The sequence below is a fragment of the Mesitornis unicolor genome, unplaced genomic scaffold (genome assembly GCF_000695765.1).
Source record: "Mesitornis unicolor isolate BGI_N332 unplaced genomic scaffold, ASM69576v1 scaffold9215, whole genome shotgun sequence".
NCBI classification, from domain to species: domain Eukaryota; kingdom Metazoa; phylum Chordata; class Aves; order Mesitornithiformes; family Mesitornithidae; genus Mesitornis; species Mesitornis unicolor.
Genome location: NW_010187515.1, coordinates 8,207 through 21,255, shown reverse-complemented (window position 1 = coordinate 21,255; position 13,049 = coordinate 8,207). Strand labels below are relative to the sequence as shown.

Here is a 13,049-nt window from a genome sequence, read left to right as displayed (position 1 = left end):
TTCATGGCTCCCAACAATGACGCTTGTCCCCTTGCGTGCACACGAGCTCATGGCTGTCACACTGTGCAGTCTGATGTCCCGTTACTGTCCCTGGGATTAAGGCTGCCCAGAGAGGTTGTGGAGTCTCCTTCTCTGCAGACATTCAAAACCCGCCTGGACGCCTTCCTGTGTAACCTCATCTGGGTGTTCCTGCTCCGGCAGGGGGATTGGACTGGGTGAGCTTTGGAGGTCCCTTCCAATCCCTAACGTTCTGGGATTCTGTTCTGTGATTCTATGATTAACAACGCAGCACACCCCAAATAGACCATCCCCTAAATCCCTTTGCGGTCACAGGACAGTGGATACCAGAGGGAGCATCTCAGTGTATGAGCAGCTCTTGAAAATGAAACCTTTGCTTTTGGGTTTGCCCCTTCAGTCTGTGCAGTGTTTGAGATGTTTTGGTGGGGAGCCCTGGCCCCAAAGGATCCTGCAGTTATTTCCAGTATATCAGCAATAACTTACACTGCTCAAGCTGCATTTCAGTCTGTCCATACCTGGAAGTGCAAGAGCCTGTAGGCTTCAGGAGTTTAAATCTTCACAAAATCTTTGAAACCAATGGGGTTTCATGGATTTAGCTTATCTAAAGATATTTCTATTGTTGCTAATCGTTAATTTGCATAGAATAAAGTAAAATTCCAGCTGAAGTGAGGATTTGGTAGCGCTGAAGCTCCTCAGCCCTAGGCTGACTCTCCAACCCCTCATCCCCAGGGAAGGACAGGGTCGGGTCACTATGCAGGGCAATGTTTGGTCCCGGTCGTGCCAGGAGGGGACTCCAGTGAGGGCAGTGACACCCCCATTTGTGTCGTTCTCACTCCTGTGCCTGTTCTGCTTTGGGAGGGATGTGCAGGGCACCTCTGCGGGTTGGGGCATCTCTGAGCTCCCAGTACCCAGCTGCAGCTTCACTGGTGGGCACTGTCATGTCCTGACCATCGCTTCCATCCCTGCTGGTTTCTAAGTGCACATGGAAAGGCCACCACAGCCATCGCCTCCACAGACTCCTTCCTTCTCCCTCTGAGCAAATCTGCACTGAACACAGCCCCTTTTTGACCATGGAGAAGGGCAAACAGGCTCCTGTCGTCCAGGTCTTCCCCTGAGGACCCTTCCCTGCCTGCCCCCAGGCTTTGCAGAGCAGTTTCCAGTGCTCTGCCCATCTCGGTGCTGGTGGTACATTGGTGTGGACAGACCATTACCAGCGCTGATCAAATCCCTATTATCTGGATCTCGTAATCCGTGGATGTTATTCTTGGCTACATTCAACCTTTATCATTTTGTCCCTTTTAATCCTTAAAGATTTAACTGAAAGAGTCCTCTGCTAATTCCTGTGTAGTTCCTTTTGAAGCAGGATTATTATTTAAGTGCTGCCAAGGGAGCTGATTTTTCTCTGGGAAAATCTCATTAAGGCTTCGTCATTCCAGTTGGGAAGATGTTCCCAATGCCGGCCCCTTCACCCACACTGGGCAATGGGAACCCATGGCATCTCTAAATCACTGCTGCCCCCTTTCCTTGGTCACCTCAAGCTCCCCATGGGACACATGGCCACGAGTATCAGCCAAGCTCACAGAAGAGAAATTCCCTCTCACATTGTTGCGTTTCAGTTTACTTTTATCAGTTCCTTACTTTTATTTCCTGTAAGCAAAAACCAAAAATTCTTATAGCCCTTGTCTGTCAAAAATAATCCTTCTAATTAAAATTATTCTCCAAAATCCCCCTGTATCATTCAAATTATTTGCCTGACATCCAAATGCAAGCAGTTAAAAGCTTGTATTGTGCTGCTCCTCATGTCCTCGGGCTGTGGAATAACCTGACTCCACCTCCTGCATCCATCACCCTAACACAGCGTGTAAGAAAGGAGCTGTAATGTGCACAAATGGTTCATTCATGGCAGCAGGTAGAATTCTGTGCCTGTGGCTGCAGACTGCCCCATTTCTTTAGCTATAAAGCAAGCAGGCTTTTTAAGACCTGCGTTATAGAAAAATCACTGGTGTGTTGCACCTCCTCTTGCTATCTTGGTCAGTTAATACCAGGAATTTTACTTTTTCCCCCCACTTTTTTCTTCTCTAAGTCTCAGCCTCCTCTGACCAATGTGGGTTTGCAGTGACTGCTTCTCCTGCTTGGTTTTCTTGGCTCTCAAAAGCTTTGCCTGGTTACTCCCAAACCTCAGCCCCCTCCCAGCTTCATGTCCCATTTGTACATCCCTGAGGTGGTGGGGATTGCTATTGCTCCCTAATGGGTGCAGGGGTTTGCTCTTAGAATTCAAATCAGGCTGCTCTGTTATCATCATCTTCTTCTTCATCATCATCATCTATGCTATATTATTAGTAGCAGTAGTAGTAGTGTTTCACTGTTATAATTTCTTGTTATTTCATTACGACAGCTGCCCTGAGCTGTTAAGCCTCTTTACTGGTGCCTGGACGTTGGAACCGTGCTGCTGTGCTGTGGGTTTGACTGGGAGTCAGGATGAATAAACCAAAGCATTGAAGGTCATCCTCCAAAAAGATTATCTACGTTAATAAGGTTGGTATTAACAAGGTTGGAAATATTTTTCTGAATTTGAGCTTTTTTGTGTATTTTTATAGTGAAACTTAAATAGATGTTTAAAATACAGGTTTACTTCAAACTGGAATTGCAGTGGCTGTTAAAACTTATTCCAAATACATTTTTGGACTGAGAAATACAGTAATCTGCAGGATATTGTTGTATCCAAGCAAGTCAAAGTTTTCCTCTGACACAATTTTCATTACATTTTACACTTCTCTGTAAATTGTCCTGGTCCTTGGGTCAGGAGCTGGCCCAGACCTCGGCTGAGTTTCCACGGCCATGGTTTATATCCAAAATTGGATAATTGCACAAGAGAATTACTACAGAGCTTGTGCAGCAGCATGAGGATCTTCCTTCCATAGCGCTGGGACAACGTAATGGTGATTTAAGAAAAGATCCCTCAGTTTACAAAGTGTGAGAGAGACAATGGGGAACATCCATATTTTGGGATGGAGCAGACAGTACCTAAAAATGGCATTGACAGACAAAAAATATCCTATTTCTTCCTACTTTCATTTGTATTTGTCTCATATTGCAAATCCTTTAGCGAGTTTGTCTTCCTCTTAGGCTCCCTATGCCCAACAGTTATACTAAGCTAGAATATGTTTTTTTGCAAGGATATGAGATCTCAATAACTCCCATGCTCGCTCTTTAATAGTATTGATTATAAAGGGCCTTTGGGTTTCATTGATGATCTGAGATTTTAACTTGAGCACAGTCTCTACAGATTTAATTATGCTTACCCATTCTGCAACGCCGCTGTGTGTTCTTGGGCAAAGTCTCTGAGAATTCTGAAATATAAATCAAGAAATGCACGTAGCTTTTAGTACTGAACTTAGAATTATTGTTTTAGTGAAAAAAACTGAATTTATTACTATGATTTGTCTATGTTGTATACTTTATAAATGTGTTGGGATGAATGGGTTGGCATAGAGTGCAAACTATATTCATATACGAATTCTGTAAATTTGAGTCCATTTTTGCCCGGTGCTCTGCTGTTTAATAGAATTAATTTGCTTGTCTGAGGTTTTTTGGGTGGTTTTTTTTCTTAGATTTAACTCAAAGTCTCTCAGTGCAAATAAAACTCCTACACTGTTACCAGACTTGGATAAACCCGCACAGCTCTTAATTGCTGTTTTGATGATGCACCGCACGCCCCTGTGTAGAGATCTGCTGTTGCCTTTGGGTACTCCCTGCTCGCTTCTGCATCTTCCTGCTATTTTTGTGACTTCTCTTATTTTCACCGTGAATATCTGAACAGGATTTGTAGGAAAACATTGATTTTCTTCATGCTTTTTATATTCTGCCTATACTGAAAACAGATTTCCAAGCCATGAGTGTGTCAGGGCATGGTGCTTGAATATCCCTCCCAAACATCCCCACCCTCTGCAAATGAATTAAGAGACAGAAAACATTCATAGTTTGTGATTGCGATGTTTGGCTCTATCCAGGTGTAATAATACTACACCTGAGCTCTGTCCAGTCCTTACTTAATCAATGGAAAAACCACTTTAACTCATGCTTTTTAGACATGTCCGTATCTCACCATGCATTAGGTGGGTACCATATCACCATCCTGGTGCTCTGACATAAGGACAAACTTTTTTAACATGAGGACAAAGTTTGTGAGTGTGAGGGTTATGGAGCATGGCCCAGGCTGCCCAGAGAGGTTGTGGAGTCTCCTTGTGTGGAGACACCCAAAGCCCTGGCCGTGTTCCTGTGTGACTGCTCTGGTGATCCTGCTCTGGCAGGGGTTGCACTGGGGGAGCTATCCAACTCCTCATATTCTGGGATTGTGTGATTCTGTGACCCTGGTTTTGTGGTTTCCCTCCCTGCAGAGCAGTAAGAAGATGTAGTGTTGGGCCCAGGACGAGAAGCCCCGCACGCGCTGGGAGCAGGGCCCCGGGCAGGGCTCCCCTCCCGGCCCCAGCCTCACCATGTCCAAGAAGGGCCCCGGCGGCCGAGCCAGGGGGGAGAAGCTGGACGCCTTGGCTGCCCTACAGGCTGCCAATGAAGAGCTGAGGGCCAAGCTGACCGACATCCAGATAGAGCTGCAGCAAGAAAAGAGTAAGGTGTGCACCTTTTCCTTGCCTTCCCCCGTTAATCAAAACATAACCTGATGTTTCTGACTGCTGACCGCTCTCTGCGTAGCTGGCTTGTACACGGCTTCGGTGATTAATCAGAGTGCATGCACCTGGAGTAGCCTCCTGTGGGAAATGAGAAGCAATCTGTCATGGTTTAGAGCTGGGCTGGCCACTAAACCCTGGCCAGATGCTCTCTGTGAACCCCTCTCTCCTCCCCAGAAGGGAAGAGAAAAGAGAAGAAAGGAGAGAGACTTTATGGGTTGGAATAGAAAGCTAACAGGTTTAATGAAACAATAACACTGATACTACAGGATAATAATGTAAAGAGGAAAATAATGAAATCTATACAGATATGTACAAATATATCTACAAAACCAATATAAAATCCTCCCCCAATGACCATGACGTCCCCAGAGGCTCTGGGAGCACTGGAAAAGTCCCAGTGTGGACCCAGCAGCAGTGGGAGCTGATGCAGGAACACAGGGCTCAGGATCAGAGGCAGCCGAAGCAGCAGGGTCTGCTGGGCCTTGGGCCATTGCAGGGGTGGAGAGGGAAGGAAGGGTCCAAGCTGGAAGGGTCCAGCCCCTGGTGATCCCTGGGCTCTGCACTGAGTGTGGCGTGTGTGGGATGCAATCCCTGGTTGGGCAGGTTTGGGTCTGCTCCTCCTGTAGGTGCAGACACAGCCCCCATGGTGAGACAGTGGCCTTGTGCTGATCACTTGTAGCAGTGCACACTGTTGTTAAACCATGCTGCTGGTGTCAGCAAGTTCAGCCACTGAGAAGAGCCTGAGCTGGAAAGTGAAATCACTGAATAGAAAATCAGTTCTGTTGAGCTCAAACCAGGACACAACCCCTTTATTGCAGATTTTTAAATTGTTCTCATTGTATTTATACTGTGTGTATGGTGCACGAGAGCTCTGAAAGCAAAGGTGCTTTGGTGGTACGACTCTCACTGGGAAAGCAGAGCAGTGAGGATGGGCAGTCCCTGGGCAGGCAGGACTCGGCTCGGGCAGCACCTTGCTCCTGCCATCCAGGATGAAATGAAGTTGAAAAATCACAGCTGAGTGCCAGCAAAAGATCTGGAAAAGCAAACATCTGCTCAGAACAGATGGCGTAACCGTAGTGGTGGGCTGAAAGCTGTCCACGTCCCTTGTTGTTCTCACTACAACGTCTTCTAGTAAATGTTTACCTATTTATGAGGATGACTACGTCGAGGGTTTTGAATGCAATTTTGTGTTAGTCAGAAATTTTCTTTACTGATTCTTCTTTTACACATTTACACTTTTTTCACGCAGATTTTGTGCTCAAAATCCTTCAGTCCAGCTGTTTACAGTTTCCAGATGTAGGGTAATAGGCCTCAGCTCTGCCTCGGGCTCCATTTAAGGAGCCACAGTTTCACCCTGAGCCTTTAAGAAAGCAGCGGCTGATCCAGCTTGAGCCTCAGCTTCAAGAGCTCTCAGCCATGGCCTTCAGACCACTTCTCAGTGACGGCATGAAACATTGATCTGCTTTTCCCTAACCCCTGAAATTAGTTTCTACTGATAAACTTTGGGGCGTTTTGGTTCCAGAATGTTAAAAGACATGGATTACCATGCAGGGACAGAATGATATCCTGCATTTTTCCATTAATTTGCTTCATTATTAGGCCTTGTAGACTCTGAATCCTATATAGACAGACAGACTTCTATCTCTATCATCTATCTCTATCATCTGTCTCTATCATCTATATCATCTGTATCTACATATCTCAATAGAACATCTATTAATCCTGTTGCTGTGAAGCAGCACTTGCAGTTTTAAGACTGAAGCCCCTATTTTCTCCCTGTTCTCCCAGCCACTTCTCAGCACGGCTTCTTTTGAGTTTATGCTATGGTTTTAAATGGAAATGTCATTTGACCCCTCTGTAGTTAGTTATTCGTACTGAATAATTCATTGCTTAAAAAGCATCTGATAAAACGCAGTTGTTTGGGGCTTCGCAGTAACTTGCTCAGAGCCTTTACATCTTGCATATACAAGTGCACACGGTGCAGTTTGGGTCTGTGTGCCCGAGCCTGCCAAAATAATGGCTTAGCATCTGATTTCTCGTGTATTCCACTGGGATGTGGTGTAAGAGCTTCTGCAGATACAAAAATAAAGTAAGGACTCAGAGTTACTCCACAAGATCCTGGCTAATTCCTAAATATGTGTTGTCGTACCCATCAGCCTGTCTCTAGCGCCCATTACACACACGTTAGCCCAGTTTTGGAGCATGCACTCCCCGTGGTGTTTGGATAGGGATGCGGAGTTCACCCAGGTTTCGGGCTTGTATAAATTCATTATACTTATTTATATTGTGTTAACTCGTGCTTTTAGAGCACCAAATTGGGCAAATTAGAGAGTCTGTGAGATTGCAATGGATTATTATTTAGTTATAAAAATAAAATACGATGCTAAAATCAACATTTGTACCTAGACTTTCATCCTCAGTATCAATACTTTGCAAAATAATAATGGTACATCTTTGTTTCTCTTCTAAATATACAAATATTTCTAGCTATGCTGGTTTACAGTGAAAGAAAGGTCTTTTCTACAGATTTTTCGGGGTTCTTTTTACTATTTTCACAGATTTCTTAGGCAGAACCCTGGAAGTTCTCTGTAATGTCGCAGTTCTTCCTTTACACCTGCACGCTTTGGTTCTGCTCTCATCTGTGGGAGAGGCTTGGGCTCCTTCTTAGCAAGGAAACCTTATTGTGCCAGCTGAGGAAGAGAAATACATCTTTACCAAACAGCATTGACCAGGACACTTCTCCAAAATTCAGTAATTAAATACAACATAGTGAATATCCACAACTTAATTTCAGCATTTAAATATGCGCACAGGATGTTCTGACAAGCTTGATAGGGCAGAAAAACCCTATAACCCCAAAGAGGTGAGCAGTGTCTCTGAATAAACCTGCCCAAAGGAGGCGCGTAGTTCTGCACAAGGTAATAGAACATTGAGGTCTAATACTGCAAAGTGATCCATATGATTTTTAGATACTATCGTAATTTGTATTAATCATTCCATTAAAAATATATTTTTTTACAATTTGCCTTGTAGGTCAGCAAGTTGGAAAGAGAGAAAAATCAGGAGGTGAAGCAGATCAAAGAGCACGAACAGCATAAGAGCACGGTGGTGGTAACAGAGCTCAAAGTCAAACTTCATGAGGAGAAAATGAAGGAGCTTCAAGCTGTTCGAGAAGCACTTTTGAGGCAGCACGAATCTGAACTACTTAGGGTAATAAAAATTAAAGATAATGAAATCCAGAGACTCCAGACCCTTCTCAACGCCGTACGCGACGGCGCCCCTGACAAGGTGAAAACGGTGCTGCTGTCGGAGGCCAAGGAGGAGGCCAAGAAGGGCTTTGAGGTTGAGAAAATAAAGATGCAGCAGGAGATTTCGGAGCTGAAAGGGGCTAAGAAACAAGTGGAGGAGGCCTTAACCATGGTCATCCAAGCGGACAAAATTAAAGCTGCGGAGATACGGAGTGTGTATCACCTGCACCAGGAGGAGATCAGCAGAATTAAGAGGGAGTGCGAGAGAGAGATTCGCAGGCTGGTACGTGTTGCTCTCTGCATCTGCGTTTTACTTGCATGTTACCGATAGCGAGCACATGGGGGTTCAGATGGATGGATAAGGATGGGTATTTGAAGTTCTGCAGCTTGCTTCAAATCTGTTTTCCATTTACCAACAGAGACACCAAATGTATTTCTAGTAGTTATTAGGATGTACTGAAAGGAAATTTATTACCCATGTCAGTGCCTATTAACATTGTTCATATTTTGGGTACCAGGAACAGGCCTTGTGTTACCAACATGTTAGGGGAGTTCTACAGAACAGTTTTCCCTTGGCCTATTGCTCTATTTCCCCACCATTCATTTCACCTTGGTCTCTCCCTTTCCCTGCCTTTTCCAGATCCTGTAAACATCCCATAACAAGCTCTGCACAATCCCAAATGCCCTTTCTTCTGCATCCCATAATGAGTCGCATACCCTGTAGGCAATGACCCCCTTCGCTCTGAGGGCGTTCAGGAAGGGGCTCCTCTCTGTGCCACCCACTTGGTGGCTGTCCCCCAGGGCAGGCACTGATACTCCCTCCCTTTGGTGGCCCCATGAGGAGTGACCCAATGGGTTCCTCGCCTTCACTGAGTCTTGGTGTGTCCCCATCCCCTTCGAGCTCCTGATCAAGTCCCACGTTTGAGTCTGGGGTGCAGTAGTGATGTGTTTATGGCTTTGGAGCATTCCTGTTGGGCAACTTGGGGGGATGAAGCGGGATCGCGTGGCTCGGAAAAGGGGAGCGCTCCCAGCGACGGGAGCTGTCTCCAAGAGGGGGTTTTGGCATGGGAGCCTGTCGGGCCACCAAAATTTCTGGGTTATAGGGTGGTTTGTCAGACTCTTTGCTTTACGGTTCGCAGTCCTGTGAGTGCACAGAGGACCGTGTCCCTACACTGGTACCACCATTCCCAAAGACATGGGAACAAATATAACACCCTCACTCTCCTGATGCATATTTTGGGTCCTGTCTCAGTGTGTATTTGAAGTTACCATCTTTTTGTGCTTGCCATGCTTTTTTATAGCACTCAGTGTCTCAGTATAAACTCATTTGTGTCTCTTCTAACTCACGAGCCCTTGATTATTATCCTAATCCTAAAAGAACTAGAAATGCACAATCAGCTTGCGACTGACACCGCTTGACTCAGTGTGCAAGCTCCATCGGTCACAGCAGGGTTACGTACCCTCAATGGAGCCATCCCTTCCTTCAGGCTGTAGCCTGCTAAGCTTTCTTTTCCACTCATAGATTATTTCATTTTTATGAAGAGGATATAAAAAATATTTATAACCAACTGATCTATGGATACTGCTCAAATATCCTGCAGTGTAAGTACTTTCTTCTCCAAACGTGCATTACCAGATGCATTGATTTAATAGATCAGAATGAACGGATGGGTAACGTACATCCTAAATAAACTTGCTGCATTACATGATAAGTCCACGCTAATGGCCTCTAATGTAGGCACTATAAAATAAATACGTTTTTAGTTATAAGGAATAGAGCGGTTTGATGTTATGTTTTCTAAATGACCTTTGAAAATCAAACTTCTTTTTAAATTCCTGCTTGAAAGAATCAGATTATCTAACTGTACTAATTAAATTACATGATGCCATGGTTCCACCGAGCCCTGGGTGCTTCCTGAATGACTCCAAGCACTCCCAGCTCCATTGACTCCACCGCCATTCATTTCAATGGGAGCTGCTGGCTCCTGGCACCTTGCACGGGAGGGCTTTGCCATTTCAGTGGGGGAAAGGCAGGTGCCGTGTTTTGGGATAAAAGCTTTGCAATGATGTGAAGTCCTTTAACATAAAGTAATTTTTCTGAGTTATTTGTCTCTGATAGGTACGGTTTTCCATTTCCAAGTCCAGTGTATCCATGGCTTAGCTTATGGAAAGTATTTCCATTCGTAGTCAGACAAAGATTAGGTTAAAATGGTAAATTGGAACTAATCGACTATTTCAGATTAAAACTAGGGGTTTTTCTTTATTGGACAGACAGAAATACATGTGCTGATGTCTCACTTTAGACTTCTGGAGAGATGTTAGATGGCCTTTAAAGTAACAGATGTGGCAGGGAGCTTCAGTGTTGCACAAAAAGGAGCTGTGCAGCCCTCAAATTTACTTCAAGCAAATTGGAGTTTATTTGGGTCTTCAGCACCATCCTCTCCTGTCAGATTTTGCCAGGGGAGATGTGTGTCTGCTCAGGCTTTCCGAACAACCCGCTCTGCAATGAGCCTTTCCGTTTTGGTGGCTCACTGGGACTGTGGATGAAGTTTAATTGTCACTTCAAGGCAAAACCAGTGGCAGGGAATGAGCTTTTCTTGCTGGGTTCCCAAGGGGAATCCCTGCATTTGTGTCCTCGCCCGAAAGAGGACGACTTGGAGCCTACGGACACAGCAAGTGGGCTGGCACTGGGGAGTTTGGGGTGTTTGCTGGTGGTAATTGGGGTAGTTTTGCACCTCAAAGCCTTGCAGATTGTAACAGCAAACAATGGCAATGTCTCTTTAGAAACAGCTCCTGCTTGGTAATTACCCGATAAAAGTTCTAGCTATTTATTCTAGTTATTTTTCATGTGCTCAGGTAACTGTTACCTCTTGATGCCAGTGGCTTTGGAGCCATCCCATGCGGCAGAGCTCCAGCTCTGTAACAGCACAGGAAAGAACGTGTTTTGCAGAAGCGTACGTTCACGTTCTGCTGGGCTCGTGGTTGCTGTTTGCCCATATGGTTGTGCTGCTCGTGTTGAGCGTTTTGCTCTCTGCAGCAGCACAGCCCTGGCTCGGAAGCTTACAAAATGCTAATGTAAATGATGAAAGTCCCTTGCAGATGGTAACAAGTAAGTCAATATGGCAGCGACCTCCTTTCTAAGGAATTTCTAATTTTAGTAAACTTTTTTTTTTTAATTTTAATTTGTGCATTTTAACACAGCTTGAAACACTACACAGACGTGTTTAATTGCGTTTTTACCGTCTCCCACTGATAACAGCACACCCTGTGTTGGTGTGTGTATGCCCGGGGAAAACAGCCCTTCGCTCAGGAGAATTAACTGGCCTTGAATTTTGCTCAATGGGGACTAAAATCCAGTGTGGCAAAGAGCATTTAGACTTTGCTTAAATGTGGATTGGTCGGAAAGGACCTCGTTTCCTCCTGTGCCCTTATACGGGGACTAGAGCAGAAATCAGACAAACTGAAGAAATGAGATTTGTTAGAGACTGGAAAGAGTTTATTTTCAGTTAAAGACAAACTGTGGTTGGCGATGACCAAAAGGTCTAATAACCTGCTCTAATACCTGGTGTAAGACCGCTGTATGTTGAGACCGCCATGGCCCCACAGGCAATGCAGCACCACGGACAAATCGGAGCTCGGTCTTTTCATCGCTCTGAACCCCGATGTCTGCAGGCGCTTCCCTGCGTTCCTCTGCAAGGTAAACTAGTGAAGGTGTCTGATTTAAAGGACGGTATCAGATGAAAAGTGTAGGAAGCTGACTTGTTAAATATTAATCCTTTTGGTGATTGATTTAGTCTTTATCTTCTCCTCTTTATTCCCTTACATGGGGAAAAATTGCCATATTTGGTATGATAAAGGTATCTCAGCAGTCATCCCATACTGAAAGGCAGACAGATTCTTCACGGTGAATAATTCCTTCTTGTAAATACAGATATTTTTCATCATTCGTTATGCACAATTATTTCTCCTATCCAATATACTTTACTCTTCAAATACAGCATTGCATTGAATTCTGGTACAATATTTGACCTGGCTCCTCTATTTTATCAGCTGTGTTCCCATCACATGCCATGGTGGGAATCAGTGTGGATTTGGTGCTGTTCGTCACACGACAGCCTGACCTGCATGTGCAGTAGGAGTTTAAACGCCTTGAGTTAGGAACTTTAACCGGTCAGCAGCCCCAAGCTGGGTGTAAAATGTAAAATACAGTGGTTGATATGGATGAGCAGTATCAGAACAGCGGCTTGAGTTACTTTTGTAGGGTATTTGGCAAAAGCTGGTTAAGTGAATGTGTCTGGCGGTGCTGCTGAGTGACATGTGTCACCAGGACAGGGCCAATTGAGCTTATTAATGACAGAGAGGGTGAAGGTGACATCCCCCCCAGCCTGTGTTTGGGAACCCCATCCCTGGGGGGGATCACGTCAGGGGTTGACCCCATCTCCCTTCATCAGGACCCTCTGGTGTCAGCCTGGGTGACAGGGCCTGGCAGTGGTCATCAGTTCATGGCAGGGCTCCTGGGTGTCCTAATTGCTGTGACACCCGGCCCATGGGGACACGTTCATCTGTGACAGCTCCAATGGGATGGGGGCTTCTCCTTTGCATTTAAAATACCTGCCCACAACTGACCGTTCTTATCCACCAGCGTTGGCAGCTGTAACGGTGGATTTCTGGGGCATGTGGCCACGTTCCTGATTCTGTCTGGGAATTTGTAGAGGCCTCGGGAACATCACGAGGAGAAATTTCCCAGCCTCCGCGTTGGTTTTACAGTCACGGTGGAAATAATACATTTAAATAGAACCACACAGCTTAAAACCAGCTGCACATCAGACCTAGGGATTGCACCGGGTAGCGCAGGGAGGGAGTAACAAATTTCCCTTTCCGTGGGATTATGTTTGCATAATTGGCGCCAGCTGCGCTCACGGGCTGGTTCCTAATTAGCGCTGCCGCATAAATATTCCTCCCGAGGAGGCAGCCTGATAGAGCCAAGGTGGGAGCGTCGGTGGCGCAGGGCGGACTCTGCATGGTTGGATCCACGCTGGCGCCCGTCCCCGCACGCTGCGGGTGCTGAAGCCATTGGTGGGGAGCGGGCGTCCCC

At 45.5% G+C, this 13,049-nt stretch overlaps 1 protein-coding gene across 1 annotated transcript in view; it reads left to right on the top strand.

The window, feature by feature from the left end:
• Positions 1 to 4,514: 4,514 nt before the first annotated feature.
• LOC104541417 (janus kinase and microtubule-interacting protein 3) overlaps positions 4,515 to 13,049 on the top strand; it is a gene marked incomplete at its 3' end in the record, with an annotated part of 15,554 nt that continues 7,019 nt past the window's right edge. Inside the window, exons 1-2 of the mRNA XM_010185474.1 lie at positions 4,515 to 4,649; positions 7,740 to 8,237. Of these exons, the coding sequence (XP_010183776.1) occupies positions 4,515 to 4,649; positions 7,740 to 8,237 (633 nt within the window). The remainder of the gene's footprint in view (positions 4,650 to 7,739; positions 8,238 to 13,049) is intronic.